Raw genomic sequence first — 13,685 nt, 5'->3', positions numbered from 1 at the left:
GTTTTTTCTCTGTGTCTTAACTCTCTAACTAAGTGTCTTACCCCTCATTCCTCAAGAGTTCCTGGGGTGAATAAGTGTGGGGGCTGGTCCTCTACAATGCATAATATTACTTTGAACTACGAAAAAAACCCAAATAGTTTTGAAGTAGGATATGTTTACTAAGATCTTAAAATAAGTACTTTGTATTGTTGTGAAAAACAACAACAACAAAAACTGCTGAAGTTGCTCTCTGTCCTTCAAAGAAATCCTAAGTGTGCATTGTTGTGTGTGTGTGTGTGTGTGTGTGTGTGTGTGTGTGTGTGTGTGTGTGGACAGCAGGACTTGTGTCTTATGGACTGACGGGACTCACTGGACAGCAGCTGCTCGGTGCTGCCTCACAGTTTCCTTTTCTGATTTCTGTAAGTTTACTGTTTTAAGTACTTAATACAAGTGGAGTTGTACAATATGTGTTCTGTTCCTAGCACATTTCACCTAGTATAGCATCCTCAAGGTTTATTCACATTTTACTGTGTGGCAGAATTTCCTTCCTTCCTTCCTGAGACTAAATAATAATCCATTGTAGGTACCCGTCACTTTTTTAAACTCATTTGTTGATGAGCATTGAAATAATTTCTAGCTTGTGGTTTAATTATTATAACAAAATACAGGTAGAGCCCTCACAATCTATGGTTTCCATTCTGTGTAGCCAGCTGCAGTCCAAAATATTAAGTGGAAAAGTTCCAGAAATAAATAATTCATCAGTGTGAAACTGTGCTGTTCTGAGTAGCATTATGAATCCTCTCACCATTCTGCTGTGTCCTGAGTGTTGTGTGAATCCCATTGTCTGCTGGATCCATGCTGAATACAGTACCTGCCCATCATTCAATGAGATGGCATCTCTGTTGCCAGATCTACTATTACAATATCATAATGTTATGTTCATGTGACTCTTGTGTTAGTGAATCAGCTCCTGAAGCACAAGACTAATAATACTGACAATACAATGTGTCAAAGAGAAGCTGTAGAGTGCTTCCTGTGTGTGAAAAGGTGATTAAATAAGAAAGGGCGAAATCATATATTGAGATTGCTAAGATATCTGGTCAGAATGAATTAAATGAATCCATGACATTGTGAAGAAAGAAAAAGAAACTTGTGCTAATTTTGCAGTTGGGGTTAAATATGGAAGTTATAATCACGGCATGTTAAGTCCTTAGTTTAAACTGGAAAGACATTACCTTGTGGCTCAGTATTATTTGTAGTTTCATACAAATACTATATTGTATGTCCCACAGATAAGGAGAAGTGATTTTATAAGTCCAACAAGCTTTTTTAAATTGACTTTACTTCCGATGTTTGAATAAGAAAGCACTCTGCTTTGCATATTGACAATATCAGAGGATTAAGTGTTAACCTATTGATTGTCCTACATTGATCTTTAATGCTTTTAGCTAGTCTCTTAAGTTTGCATAAAAAATAATTCAGAAGCTGGGATGCATAAAAATAATTCAGAAGCTGGGATGCTGATGCACACCTGAAGCCCCAGCATACAAGCTTTAAACAGGGGGATTTTGAGTTCAAAGCCAGCTTGGAATACATAGCAAGACCCTGTTTCAAAACCATGAAACAAAAATTAAATAAGTAAACAAAACAACTCAGACCTATTTATGTTTTCTTCTACAGTCTTATGAGGCCTTTTTGGGGAGTTGAGCATTTCTAAGATGTCACACAGAGTCTCTGCCCTCTTTCTTCCTGTTAGAAATGTTCTGAGCTTGACTTGAGCAGCCTACTCTCCAGGGTGGGAGTGGTACCTTTAATGATGTGCTTAGCCTCTGTATTTTCATTGCTAAGTTTGAGGTTTGGGGTTATATTGTTGTCTGAGGGAGGTCTGAGTTTTAATTATATAACTTGAAGCATCTTTAGAGAAGACAGATCTTTTGAGATCAGGAGGAAAAATAAATCTGAATTCTGTAAGTGATGCTCCAAAGACCTGAGCCAGAAATTCCACTGCTGCCTGCCAGCCTGGCTGAGAATTCCTTTCACTCAGCACAGTGCTTGCTCATTTAGAGACCAAACATGCCTTTCTTTCTAAGAGAGCAGAATTACACTTTTGTCGTGAGCAGTGCTTCTGCATCAGGGTGGTTATTTTTTCTGAGCGTCATTCACACAACTATAAAGTGAAATAGTTCCCACCTCCCGGGATTGTCGTGAAGAGCAAAGGAAAAGATAGGACAACACAGGCAGAAGGCACACAGTGTGTGCTATGCTCCTGTTTTGCTCAGACCCCTTACCTGAAAAGGTTTTTGTTTGTTTGTTTGTTTTTGTTTTTAAATACTGTTGATCTACTTTGTAGAATTGATAATTCCCAAAGAGGGAATTAATGATTAATAATATTATTAGTCAGCTAAAGCTCAATAAGTATGACTCTTTTCTTTTTTCATCTTAGAGCTGATTATAGTTTTAAAAATAGGTGGATGATTCTATAAAAATTATGAATTATTCTCTTGATTTACAGAGTATTGTTACAGTCACATTTGAAGTACCAGGAAGTGCAAAGGAAGAGAGTCTAAATGTTTTTATCCAGGTGAATGCAATTTTTAACTGATTAATGATTGATCAGCTGTTTCGTTGCATAGTTGTTGCATTTGCAGTGGTTGGTCTTATGAAATTGTGTCGCCCCATACAGAATCTCCTGTGGGAAAAGGACGTGCAGAACAAGGACGGCCACTGCATGGAGGTCATCCGGCTGAAGGTGCAGTATGCAGTTTGCCCTCACCGGCTGTTATGTCAAAACCAGATTTGGTTTTAAACAGAAACACTACTTTTATGCAAATAACCGTTGTCTGCCCTCATTTTCATGATTTCCATTGCCGAAAAGGCGCTTTAGAAATCACTGTAAAAACAGCAGCAGCAGCAGCAGCAACAAAACAACTTGTGTGCCCTGGCTCTTTAGCCCAGATCTCTGCCTGGTGTTCCCAGCAGTTACCTGGTGCATAAGCTTGACACCATCAAAACTGGTCTTTGCACAGATTGGTCACTTAGAGAAATGGTTTATTTTTCCAAGAGTGCTTCATTTCTTTTCTTTTCTTTTTTGGTTTTTCAAGACAGGGTTTCTCTGTGTAGCTTTGGAGCCTGTCCTGGAACTTGCTCTGTAGCCCAGGCTGGCCTCGAACTCACAGAGATCTGCCTGCTCTGCCTCCCAAGTGCTGGGATTAAAGGCGTGCGCCACCATTGCCCGGAGAGCTTCATTAAACAGAGAAATAATGTTGAAAATTGTACCACTGTTGAACCTTATGTCACTTGATGACTTATGTCACTATAAGCATTTGTCATATTTTATACAGAGGTCAAAACACGGGAATTCTTGTTCAGTTTTTGGAAAGCCATTCATATGACTTCACATTTGGATGTGTGTGTGCATTTGTGTTTGTCTGAATGTGGGTGAACACATAACACAATGTGCAGGAGGAGGAGAGGACAGCTTTGTGGAGTCAGTTCTCTTCCAGTGGGTTCTGGGACTCGAACTCAGTTTGTCACGTCTGAGAGGTAAGTGCCTTTACTCTCTGGCCACCCACACATTGAACTTTTATTCAGATGAATAGATTAGCTTTCTATTTGACCTTTGCCTAACTTTATTGTAATATATTTCCAAAACAGACTCACTAACAAAATACCTTAACTTCTCAAATTTTCTTGTTAAATTTGTGAAAGAAGTACCAAATCCTTAAAGGCAGAGAAATTAGTATGATATGGTGCAATAACAGATTTAATCACTTTCAGGTTTTTGTTGTGATAAATAACATTGAAAAAAATCCTAATATATTAGTTTTATTATTAGAAAAGGGAATCATTGCTAGGCATGGTGATGCAGTCAGGAAGTGGATCTCTACGAGTTTGAGGCCAGCTGGCCTGCATAGCAAGTGTCAGGCTAGCTGGGGCTCCATAGCAAGACCCTGTCTCAAACAAACAAACAAAAACAGAAAGAGAAAGAAATTCTCTATTTTAAAGAAGTAGCCATGAAATGTGGTTCGTGCCTTTAATCCCAGTACTCAGGAGATAATAAAGGCTGGCAAGTTTCTGAGTTTGAGGCCAGCTTGGTCTACACTGGGAATTGCAGGACAGCCAGAGCTACACAGAGAAACCCTGTCTTGGGAAGTGGGTGGAATCAACGTACATAAAATGATTAGAAGTTTTTAAAAAAACTTAAAATATGCAAATAATTGAATCAGGTGATTTTCATAGCTTTGTCATGAGTTTGTCTTTTGAAAAGTAATATTTTTAAATTTTATGTACTGTATCTGCTTGCAAATCTGAACTGGAGCTGAATGATCATTGTCCTTTGAGCAGGGGCTGGTGTCCATCAAAGACAAACCACAGCAAATGATTGTACAAGGCATCCATGAGCTGTACGACCTGGAAGAGAGCCTACTAAGCTGGAAGGACGATGCTGAGAGAACAAATCAGTTGGTCTTCATTGGTAAGTAACGAATTTCTGAAGGAAAATACAAAATAGGTTTGTAGGAGATATAGTGTGTTGTTTAACCAGTATTAACTAAATAAGCTTGTGTATTTGTCTGAATCACAGATAATGTAAGGTTTTGCTCTTTAGACAACTTAGAAAAGTGCTAACTTAGATTTGAGGATTAACTAGAAAGTTGTAGAAGGAATCATGCAGTCACTGTTAATTTTGTAGATCACTAGAGAACGCCATGCATTTAACACTCTGGAAATTAAAATGTTGTTTTAATAAGCCTCGATGTTTTGTTTTATTCTCAGGCAAGAATTTAGATAAGGATATTCTTAAACAGCTCTTCATCACTGCTGTAGCAGAAACGGAAGAGCAGACAGCACCTGGCAAAGATCAGGATTGTCCATCACACTAGAAGCTATTTCTTACCAAAAGAACTGAGAAGAAAAACAAGGATCAGTTTCCTGCTGGATGTATCTCAATCCTCAAGTCTTTCATTACCTCTCTTAGGAGTTAGGAGTATATTTTATGATAGTATTTATTTTATAAAATACATAAGGTTTTAGTAAATCATTATAAAAACATTTGATATTGATATAATAAAATATGTCCTGAAGGGTTTTTTTTTTTTTTGAGACAAGTATTTCACAAAAATTCCAGAATTTTCTTGGAAGTTTAAACATGAATTCTGACAAGTTATGCTTCATTAGTTGTAAAAATGATGGCAAACTTTAACATTTTCATTTTCCCTTTAAACTTCAGATAATTGCAGAGATACAATGATTGCATTGATAGTAACAAAAATATTAAATGCTGTCATTGTATTTAAAAAAATGCTTAACCTTTATTTTTATGTTATGTGCATGGGTGTTTTGCCTGCATGTGTGTCTGTGCAATATGTGCATCCATTGCCTGAGGAATCCAGAAGAGGGCATTGGACCCTCTGGGACTGGAAGGTCCTCTGGAAGAGCGACCAGCGCTCTTAACCACTGAGCGTCTGTGCAGCCCTGTCACTATGTTTTTAATGGAATGAGGCTCCCGTGTTCCTAAAGACGTAAAGAGGAAGAAATCCGAGTCAAAGAAATTAAGCTATTTCTTACAATCCGTGCCAAACCTTACTGATAGTGTAATGATACCTCTGCTCTTTGTTCTGTATTATGCTTTGAAGATTATCATTGTGGAATGTTAAACTGTAGTTTTATTGCTGGCATTAAATTCATCTTGCCTATTTTGAACTGTGTTAGTTTTTTGTATAATCTGAGAAGTAATGAGGTACACTACCTCTACTAACCATAACTGCAGATAACTTGTGTGTGTGTGTGTGTGTGTGTGTGTGTGTGTGTGTGTGTGTGCGTGCGCGCGCGCGCGCGCATGTGCATGAACACATGTAGATCAGTGGACAACTCTTGAGTCAGTTCTCCCCCTCCACCTTGTTTTGAGACAGGTAATTTATTTCTGCTACTGTGCTGTGCACACCAGCCTTTGGAACTTGCAGCTAATTCTCCTGTCTCTGCCTCCCATCTCACTATAGAAGTGCCAGAGCTGGGGTTATAAACCCAAAACAAGCCTGAATTCTAGTTGCCAAAGGTTTATGGCAAGCACTTTATCCATAGCTCAGCCATCTTGCCTCAAAGATAACTTTTTTTAAAAGATGTCTAAAATTTATGTTTATATATGTTCACATATGTGAGCACGTGTGTTAATGTCTGTGGAGACCTGGAAAAAAAGCATCAAGACTCCCTCAAGCTGGCGGAACATGTGGTGAGTCACTGTTCATGCTGGCACTGAATTCAGGTCTTCTGCACATTAACAGTAAGAGTTCTTCTTTTTTTTTTTTAATTAGAAAAATCTTTTATTTCTGCTCCTTTCATGCTTCATATTGTCCAGGAAACATTCTTGCATATGTATCTGAAATGGCATAGTACCACACACATTGTTTAAAGGCAAAGGACCACTGGAGGAACTGACCAGCTGTCCAAATTCCTCAGACCTCAGGACCTTCTCAAGTTACATTAATCTGAAAATCTGAAATACCATGTCCAAAAAATGGCTAGGGGTGTGTTAGTCATGCTTCTCTAGAGCAGTGGTTCTCAACCTTCCTTAATACAGTTCCTCATGTTGTGTGACCCCAACCATAAAATTACTTCATTGCTACTGTTAGGAACCATAGTGTAAAATCTGATATGCAGGATATCTGATATGTCACCCCTGAGCAAGGGTCATTTGATCCCCCAAGGGCTTGCCATCCACAGGCTGAGAACCACTGCTCTAGAGGCACAGAACAGATAGAATGCCAACGATGGCTGTCTCCTGACCGGAAGAATCCCGCAGTTGTTCAGTCCACAAGGCTGGATTCTCAGTTGGGATCCCAAAGAAGTAGGTTCTAATCCCAGCAAAAGAGCGCCTCGGCAGCAGGAGAGACGAAGTTGACAAGGCCGAGTAGGCAACAAAAGCTCCTTCCATGTCTTTTTATGTGGCCTGCCAACAGAAGGTGTGGCCCAGACTTAGGGTGGATTTTCTGACCTCAGGACCCAATCAAGAAAAATCCTTCACAGCCATACCCGGCAGCTTAGGTTTTAGTTGACTCCAGATGTAGTCATGTTGTCAAGCAAAATTAGCCATCACAAGGGTGTTGTAAAAAAAAAAAACAAAAAAAAAAACAATCACTTTATTCAATATAGTTTTAGAAGTGGACTACATTTCCTTTAAGAAATAAACTCAGAAGAAAATGCTGCTTAACCTAGTTGATGCCGTGATGCTGGAGTGAACTCTGATGCTGAGGGATCTAATCTGAGCTTTAATGCGCCTGCTAGGTTGTCATTCAGTGCTGCTTTCACTCTGCGGTCCTTTCTTTCCCACATGGCACAGGAAGTGACTCAGCCTTGAAAACTTGGCTAATAGGAGAACATCCGGGATCCACTGGTTTCTTAGAAGCATTCGCCCATCAGATAAGCTGGCAATTTCGTTCTCACGAATATGGTAGCCATGAAGAAATTCAGTAGGACACAGACAAAGCCAACGAAGAGAAGAAGAAAGCTATTGAGTTTTGGATATTTGATAATTGGATCTGTCCAAGATGAGGAAATCTAAACCTCCATTTATCCTTTTACAATATATTGTCTATTTGCTTGGTAGCCTCTGGTGCCCCTGTTTGTCAGATGAGCCAGCACTTGGAGGTTCAGCAATACGATCATAGATTATTCCTTCAAGTGATGTGCAATACAGACACCACCAGGGCATATGCCATCATGGCCAGGGGCATGTGCACCCAAGTTGGCTTCTTCAGCTTCAGGTTGGGGCATTCCAGCACTAAGAACTGGAATTGGGAGAGTCTCCATGTTGGTAGTGGCAGGGCCAGTGCTGTGGCCTCCAGCCATCCCTCCAGCCTCTCAGATAACTTTTTTTTTTTTTTTTTTTTTTTTTTTTGGTTTTTCGAGACAGGGTTTCTCTGTATAGCTTTGTGCCTTTGCTAGAACTCACTCTGTAGCCCAGGCTGGCCTCGAACTCACAGAGATCCGCCTGCTCTGCCTCCCGAGTGCTGGGATTAAAGGCGTGCGCCACCAACACCTGGCTTCAGATAACTTTTGATAATGATCTTTATGTGTGTGTCTGTGTGCAATAACTCAGTTTTCTCCTGTTCTTACTGAAAGCCATGCCTGCATTAACTGCTCAGATTGTATGTGTGGAATATAATGAAGCGCTTTCCCAAACTAACAGTTGTTGAACATCAGATAATGCTCTTAAAATGACTTTGAGGATATCCCACCCCTAGATTTAATTAATTAATTAGATTAAGTTAATTAATTACTTTTGAGAAGGGTGTCATTGTGTTAGCGAGACAAGCCTGGAACTCATAACCTTCCTGTCTCAGCCTTCCAAATGCTGAATGGTTGTACTGGCTGCCAAGGGGAGGCTAATTGATTAAGTAATTTCAGATTGATTATTGCTATTATTTTCTTGTGGGCATATCAGTAAAGGAGAACTTGTCCTTCCTTCACATTAGTGTTTATTTTTAAAGTTTTTCTTATCACTCATCTCTGAAATCCTTTCTCATAGGAAATGCATTTATTTTATGGCAATGAGATTTTCAATAGAAAGTTAGCTAATATTTCAGTCAGATCTGGGCTTTAAGTTTATTCATTAAAAATTGTTTTTTAACAATGCCATAATACTATTTGACAAATAAATGTTTAAACATTGAAAAGAACTTGTAGTTTGTATATCTTGTAGGAGAAATGCATAAAATAGTACTCTATACTTTCTAAAAATTTACTTTTATTTTTATTTATGTATATGTATCTGTGTGTGGGGATGTGCATGTGTGAGTACACTGCCCCATGCTGCCAGAATCCAGGACCCCCTTGAGCTGGAGTTACAGGCAATTGTGACCTGCTGGATGTGGGTGCTGGGAACCCACATCAGGTCCTCTGTAAGAACAAGTGTTCTTAACCACCAGGCGCTTCCCTGCTCCTAACATTCATACTCCTCACAGGTCTGTCTTTGTATGACTTGTGTGCTTTGCCTTTAAGTGTTTCTCACTGCACATGGATTGCACACATACACTGTGGTTTAAAAATACAGGCTGTCCTCTTCATCCTGGTCACTCAGAAGTCTTCTTGTTTCCAAAGTCAATGATCAGATCAGAGTCATAGTCTAAAGTACTTGTATTTTAAACTTAAAACTTGACACGCATAGCCTCAAGGTTTTATTATTTATGTGTGTTTAATAAAATATATGTGATAGTGCAATTTACCTAACAGTTTAGGATATTTCTATGACACTCCAAATAAACTTTATTCTTTAACTGCTTTGTAAAAAAAAAAAATCAGACTACAACATAAAATGCATCCATGCTGTAAAACTTTCTGGAGCACTCTGAAGTTTGCTTGGTATCCGTGCCTGGGCACTAATGGCACACAATGGATAAAGCCAAGTTCTCAAACCACATAGTCTAGTGGAGGACAGACGTAAATAACAAAGTAGGAAGTAGAGCTGGGCCACCTGATAAAGATGAGCTTTAGATGGAGTGCTCATGGAAGGCCCCTGTCGAGAGGTGACCCTTTGAGAACTGAATCTCAGGTGTCATACATAACGGGGTGGATGGGGTGGGGCAGAGAAGACCTTTAGGTGGGGAGCAGCATAATGTGTTGGGAGACATACAGGGAAGGAGGCAGGGGTGGCTCAGTGTTAAAAAGCAAGGGCATAATACAGAACAGCAGGGTTTGCTGTTCTTTGTGGGACAAAATAAGCGCTTGGATTTTAATTTCCCTTTCTTTGAGATAAAGTCTCACTGTAAAGCCAAGGCTGGCCTGAAACTTGCTGAATAGAACATGCTGGCCTCAAGCTTGAGAGATCCGCCTGCCTCTGCCCCCGAGTGCTGGGATTAAAGGTGTGTCACCATGCCCAGACTACACTTTAAAAAGGTGCTGTTTGGATGGGTGAGAACTATGGCTGTGACACACGTGTAAAGGCCAGAGGACAACTTTATGGAATTGATCTCTTTCCACCTTCACCTGAGTCCCTGGTGTCGTACTCAGGTCATGGCTCTGTTCACTGAGTCATCTCGTTAGCCTTGGGATGCCACTAGAGCACTGAGAGCTGAGAGATGGTTCAACTAGTTGTCCTTGGCTTGAAATCGAAAGTGGTGTTGGTGTGAACATCGTTGTGTACACCTCTATAGGAATATTTCTTCAGATTGTGTGTGTGGAGTCACTAGTGTGTAGGATTTGCACATTTAAACTTTTAATAGATATTGATGAATTGCCCTACAAAATCTATGTCTTTCCCCTTCATTCACTAGTATTTAAAAGTACCTGTTTTCCTAAATATAATTAAAACACATTTCAGCTTTTGCTGATCCAAGTGGACAAGCTTACCACTGTTTTTTTTTATTTTATTCTGCATATTATTTTTATTCCTTAAAAGATATATTGTCCTGCTTTTTTTTTTTTTATTTTCATTTTTCCCAGAATGAAGAATTTCCCAGTGACCAGTGTCTTATTCTAACTGTAGCTTTTGGAGATGTTGTACTTTACTTCGGCTATTGTAAGGAGTTGGTTTTTTGTTGGTTTGTTTTTTTGTAATGCAGCAATAATGTGGGCCACCAAAGGGGTCCTATAGACCCCCAAACATCACAGCCTATTGCAAATGCTATTGGTTGCTCTCCACAACCTGATAGTCAGACCTACTGCTAAGGGCACCTGTGTTTATGGCACAGAACATAGAGAAATCAGGCTAGTACTTTCATTCCCACCAGCTAGCACAGTGCTGGAAGGTGCCGGGCATGCTACCAGAGGAGAAAGGTAACTGTCCGTTTCGCCCAACTATGAACCCTGATTGCTATAATGACCTGCCTGTAAGATAATGCTGGTGCAATTGTGGCACATACGTTATTGGAGAACCAATTTTTTTTTTTTTTTTTTTAATTCAAGGCCCATTCCATGAGTTGGAACCCGTACCTGACACTGTTAATGAGGCCAGGAACCTGAGACTAGATAGGTCCTGTGTTCTATGGGAAAATCTACTATTATTCTCCTAAAGGAACATAGCAATAAAATAACTCCTGGTGTCATTTGCTATATGCATAGATCAGTATATTTCTCAACCTCATCAGAGAAATTTCTCACAGTAGATGATAATTGACACAGATAACTGAAATGAACAACATGTAGAGAGTAAGGGACTTTGGAGTACTCAGCCATGAATGGGATCACAACCCCCCCCCCCAGGGCTCAGTGATGTATGCAGAAGAGGGGACTTATTCCTAATAAGCTGTTTATTAATTATTAATAAACTAAGAAACTTGGTTATATATAAAAAATAATAATGTGGGCCACCCTTTGCTTTGGAAGGCTTGCAGGGTATTCTGATGATGGTGATCAAGGTTTAGATATGGTTTACCTAAGACTTTACAGTTTACATGGGATATAGGACCAAAGACTACATTTCACTGAACCCCTGTCTCCCAATTTATAAAGTGGAGGTAATAATACACAATTTTCTCTGGATTATCCCAACAACTAAATTTCAAGTATGCTGAATAAAGCATCCCAGCAAATGTGAATTTCCACTTTCTAGCAAGGTTTGCTGTACAATTCAGCCTCTACATAACATAAGCAGGCCTTTGGGGAGCTTTTTTCAGCTCTAAGTAAAAAGGGTTGAGAAAAATTGGTACCATCTCTTAAGACAGTCGCGGAAGTGTCAGCACAGTTGTGGGGGATACTAGATGATTGACAGTCAGCTTAGTAAGACCTTGGAGCTCAGGCCTGTAGTTTCCCTCTGAGTGGCTGACAATGTATAACCTAGAAAAGACCCTCAAATTACTCACCTAAGCAGACTTGGGGGCTTCTTATTATCTCCCTTCTTGGAAACTCAGATTTCTTTTGTGGACTTTTGCTGAATTATATAGATTATAAAAATACAAAATATATTTACAATAAATGTATTTTAGTATATATCTAATGTATATTTACATATTAGATAAAATATAAGATACTTATATTTAATTTTTATGTTATATAGTACTATATAATATTAAGTATAATATTGATAACATATTTTTATTATATAACACTGTATAATATATTAATATCTATTTGTGTAGTAAATAAGTATATAATATTTAGAATATATAAAAAGATATAGAATATATATAAAACATAAAAAGACTTTTAAATCTTTTTGGGTCTGAGGCTATAGTTCCATAGTAGAGCATGTGCAAGTCTTTAATTCCTAGACTGAATGTTGAAGGTAATTATCAGCAAACTAAAGACTTCTAAAGCAGTGATGGCCAATACATTGTGATAGTAGGGCTTGGTGGATTGGAGAGTCAGTGCTTTATTGAGATCTAGGTGACTTTGGTGGCTAATGTACTGTCTGTGAACTAGGTAATTAGTACCTTTAGCTTACTAGTCTAGGTGAAAAAAACTATATTTATATTGCTTTGAAAGGACTTTTCCATGTCTAGAAATGCCTTATATTTGTGGGCATGATGTTGAAAAAAGTGAATTCTGCCTTAAAATGCTAAGTCATTTTCTCAGAATGAGGCTTTTTTAAAACTAGTGTTTATTCTGGAAAAACAATGGCAGCAAAACTGTTCAGTCTTTGGAGAGTTGATCACCAAGCACTGTTGAGTTCTCACTGACCTGGGGCTGCTTCAGATATTGAGGAGAGTTGATCACCAAACACTGTTGAGTTCCCACTGTCCTGGGGCTGCTTCAAATGTCCAGGAGCTAAGGAAAGAGAAGAGAAGAGAAGAGAAGAGAAGAGAAGAGAAGAGAAGAGAAGAGAAGAGAAGAGAAGAGAAGAAGAGAAGACTCAAAGCTTAAACCCCATCAATGAGGTGGAACACTGTCTTTTCTTTTGTTCTTCAGAGTGAGGAACCATGACGGACTTCCTGCAGGGCATTCAACTTAGTTTTCATTGCTATAGCTCTTTGCTTTATTCAATTCATACTCCCATACATTTGACACCTTCCCTAAAGTATACAATTCACAGGTTTCACTAAGTCCACAGTTAACTAACTATTACAGGTATCTAGTGCAGAACATTATAATTAACCTCCAAAGAAGCCCTATGTCCCTTAACAAGTACTTCCCATGTTCCTTACACTAATCTCTGAAGAATTGTATATTCAAACCCCTTAGCATGTTTCTTCAAGGCCTATTTGAGTAAATGTGTATGAGTACTTCATTCTGTGTTCCTGAATAATATTCCATTGTGTGGTTACATCATACACTGTGTATCTACTGATCAGTTGACAGATAGATACTTGAGCTTTTAGGTTCTGTTTATAATCACTCCCAGCCCCTTTACATGACGGGGAACTGAATGCAGGGCTTCATATGTGCTTGGCAACTCTGTGCCACTGAACTGTACCCTAGCTGTTCTGGTTTGCTGTTCTGTTGCTGTGTTAAATCATTGACCAAAAGTGACATTGGCGGGGAGGGGCTTATTTCGACTTACCTTCCAGGTAATAGTACATCAGCAAGCAAAGTCGGGGCAGGAAGTCAAGGCAGGGACTTGAAGCAGGAACCACAGAGGAACAATGCAGCCAGCTTATGCTTAGCTTGCTTCCTTGCAATCCAGGCTCACTTGCCCACAGTGAGTGACCAGTCAAGACAATCTCTCACACACGTGACCACTGGCCAATCTGATGGAAGCAGTTCTTCAGTTGAGGTTCCCTCTTCCCAGGTGACTTTAGGTTGGGTCAAATAAACAAGAAAACTAAGCAGCACACCAG

General features: G+C 39.2%; 1 protein-coding gene and 1 pseudogene across 1 annotated transcript in view; one reads left to right on the top strand and one right to left on the bottom strand.

Annotated features, from left to right (window-relative positions):
* Cbwd1 (COBW domain containing 1) overlaps window positions 1-5,313 on the top strand; it is a 44,072-nt gene extending 38,759 nt beyond the window's left edge. The window contains exons 12-15 of the mRNA XM_028894127.2: window positions 2,492-2,560; window positions 2,663-2,728; window positions 4,324-4,453; window positions 4,753-5,313. Of these exons, the coding sequence (XP_028749960.1) occupies window positions 2,492-2,560; window positions 2,663-2,728; window positions 4,324-4,453; window positions 4,753-4,859 (372 nt within the window). The 3' untranslated portion in view covers window positions 4,860-5,313. The remainder of the gene's footprint in view (window positions 1-2,491; window positions 2,561-2,662; window positions 2,729-4,323; window positions 4,454-4,752) is intronic.
* Window positions 5,314-7,093: 1,780 nt separating this feature from the next.
* LOC114710953 lies at window positions 7,094-7,832 on the bottom strand (annotated as a pseudogene).
* Between the last annotated feature and the right edge of the window lie 5,853 nt (window positions 7,833-13,685).

Source organism: Peromyscus leucopus, chromosome 1, assembly GCF_004664715.2.
Source record: "Peromyscus leucopus breed LL Stock chromosome 1, UCI_PerLeu_2.1, whole genome shotgun sequence".
Lineage (NCBI taxonomy): Eukaryota > Metazoa > Chordata > Mammalia > Rodentia > Cricetidae > Peromyscus > Peromyscus leucopus.
The sequence above is the reverse complement of the archived record's forward strand: the minus strand, read 5'-3'. Positions and strand labels throughout refer to the sequence as shown.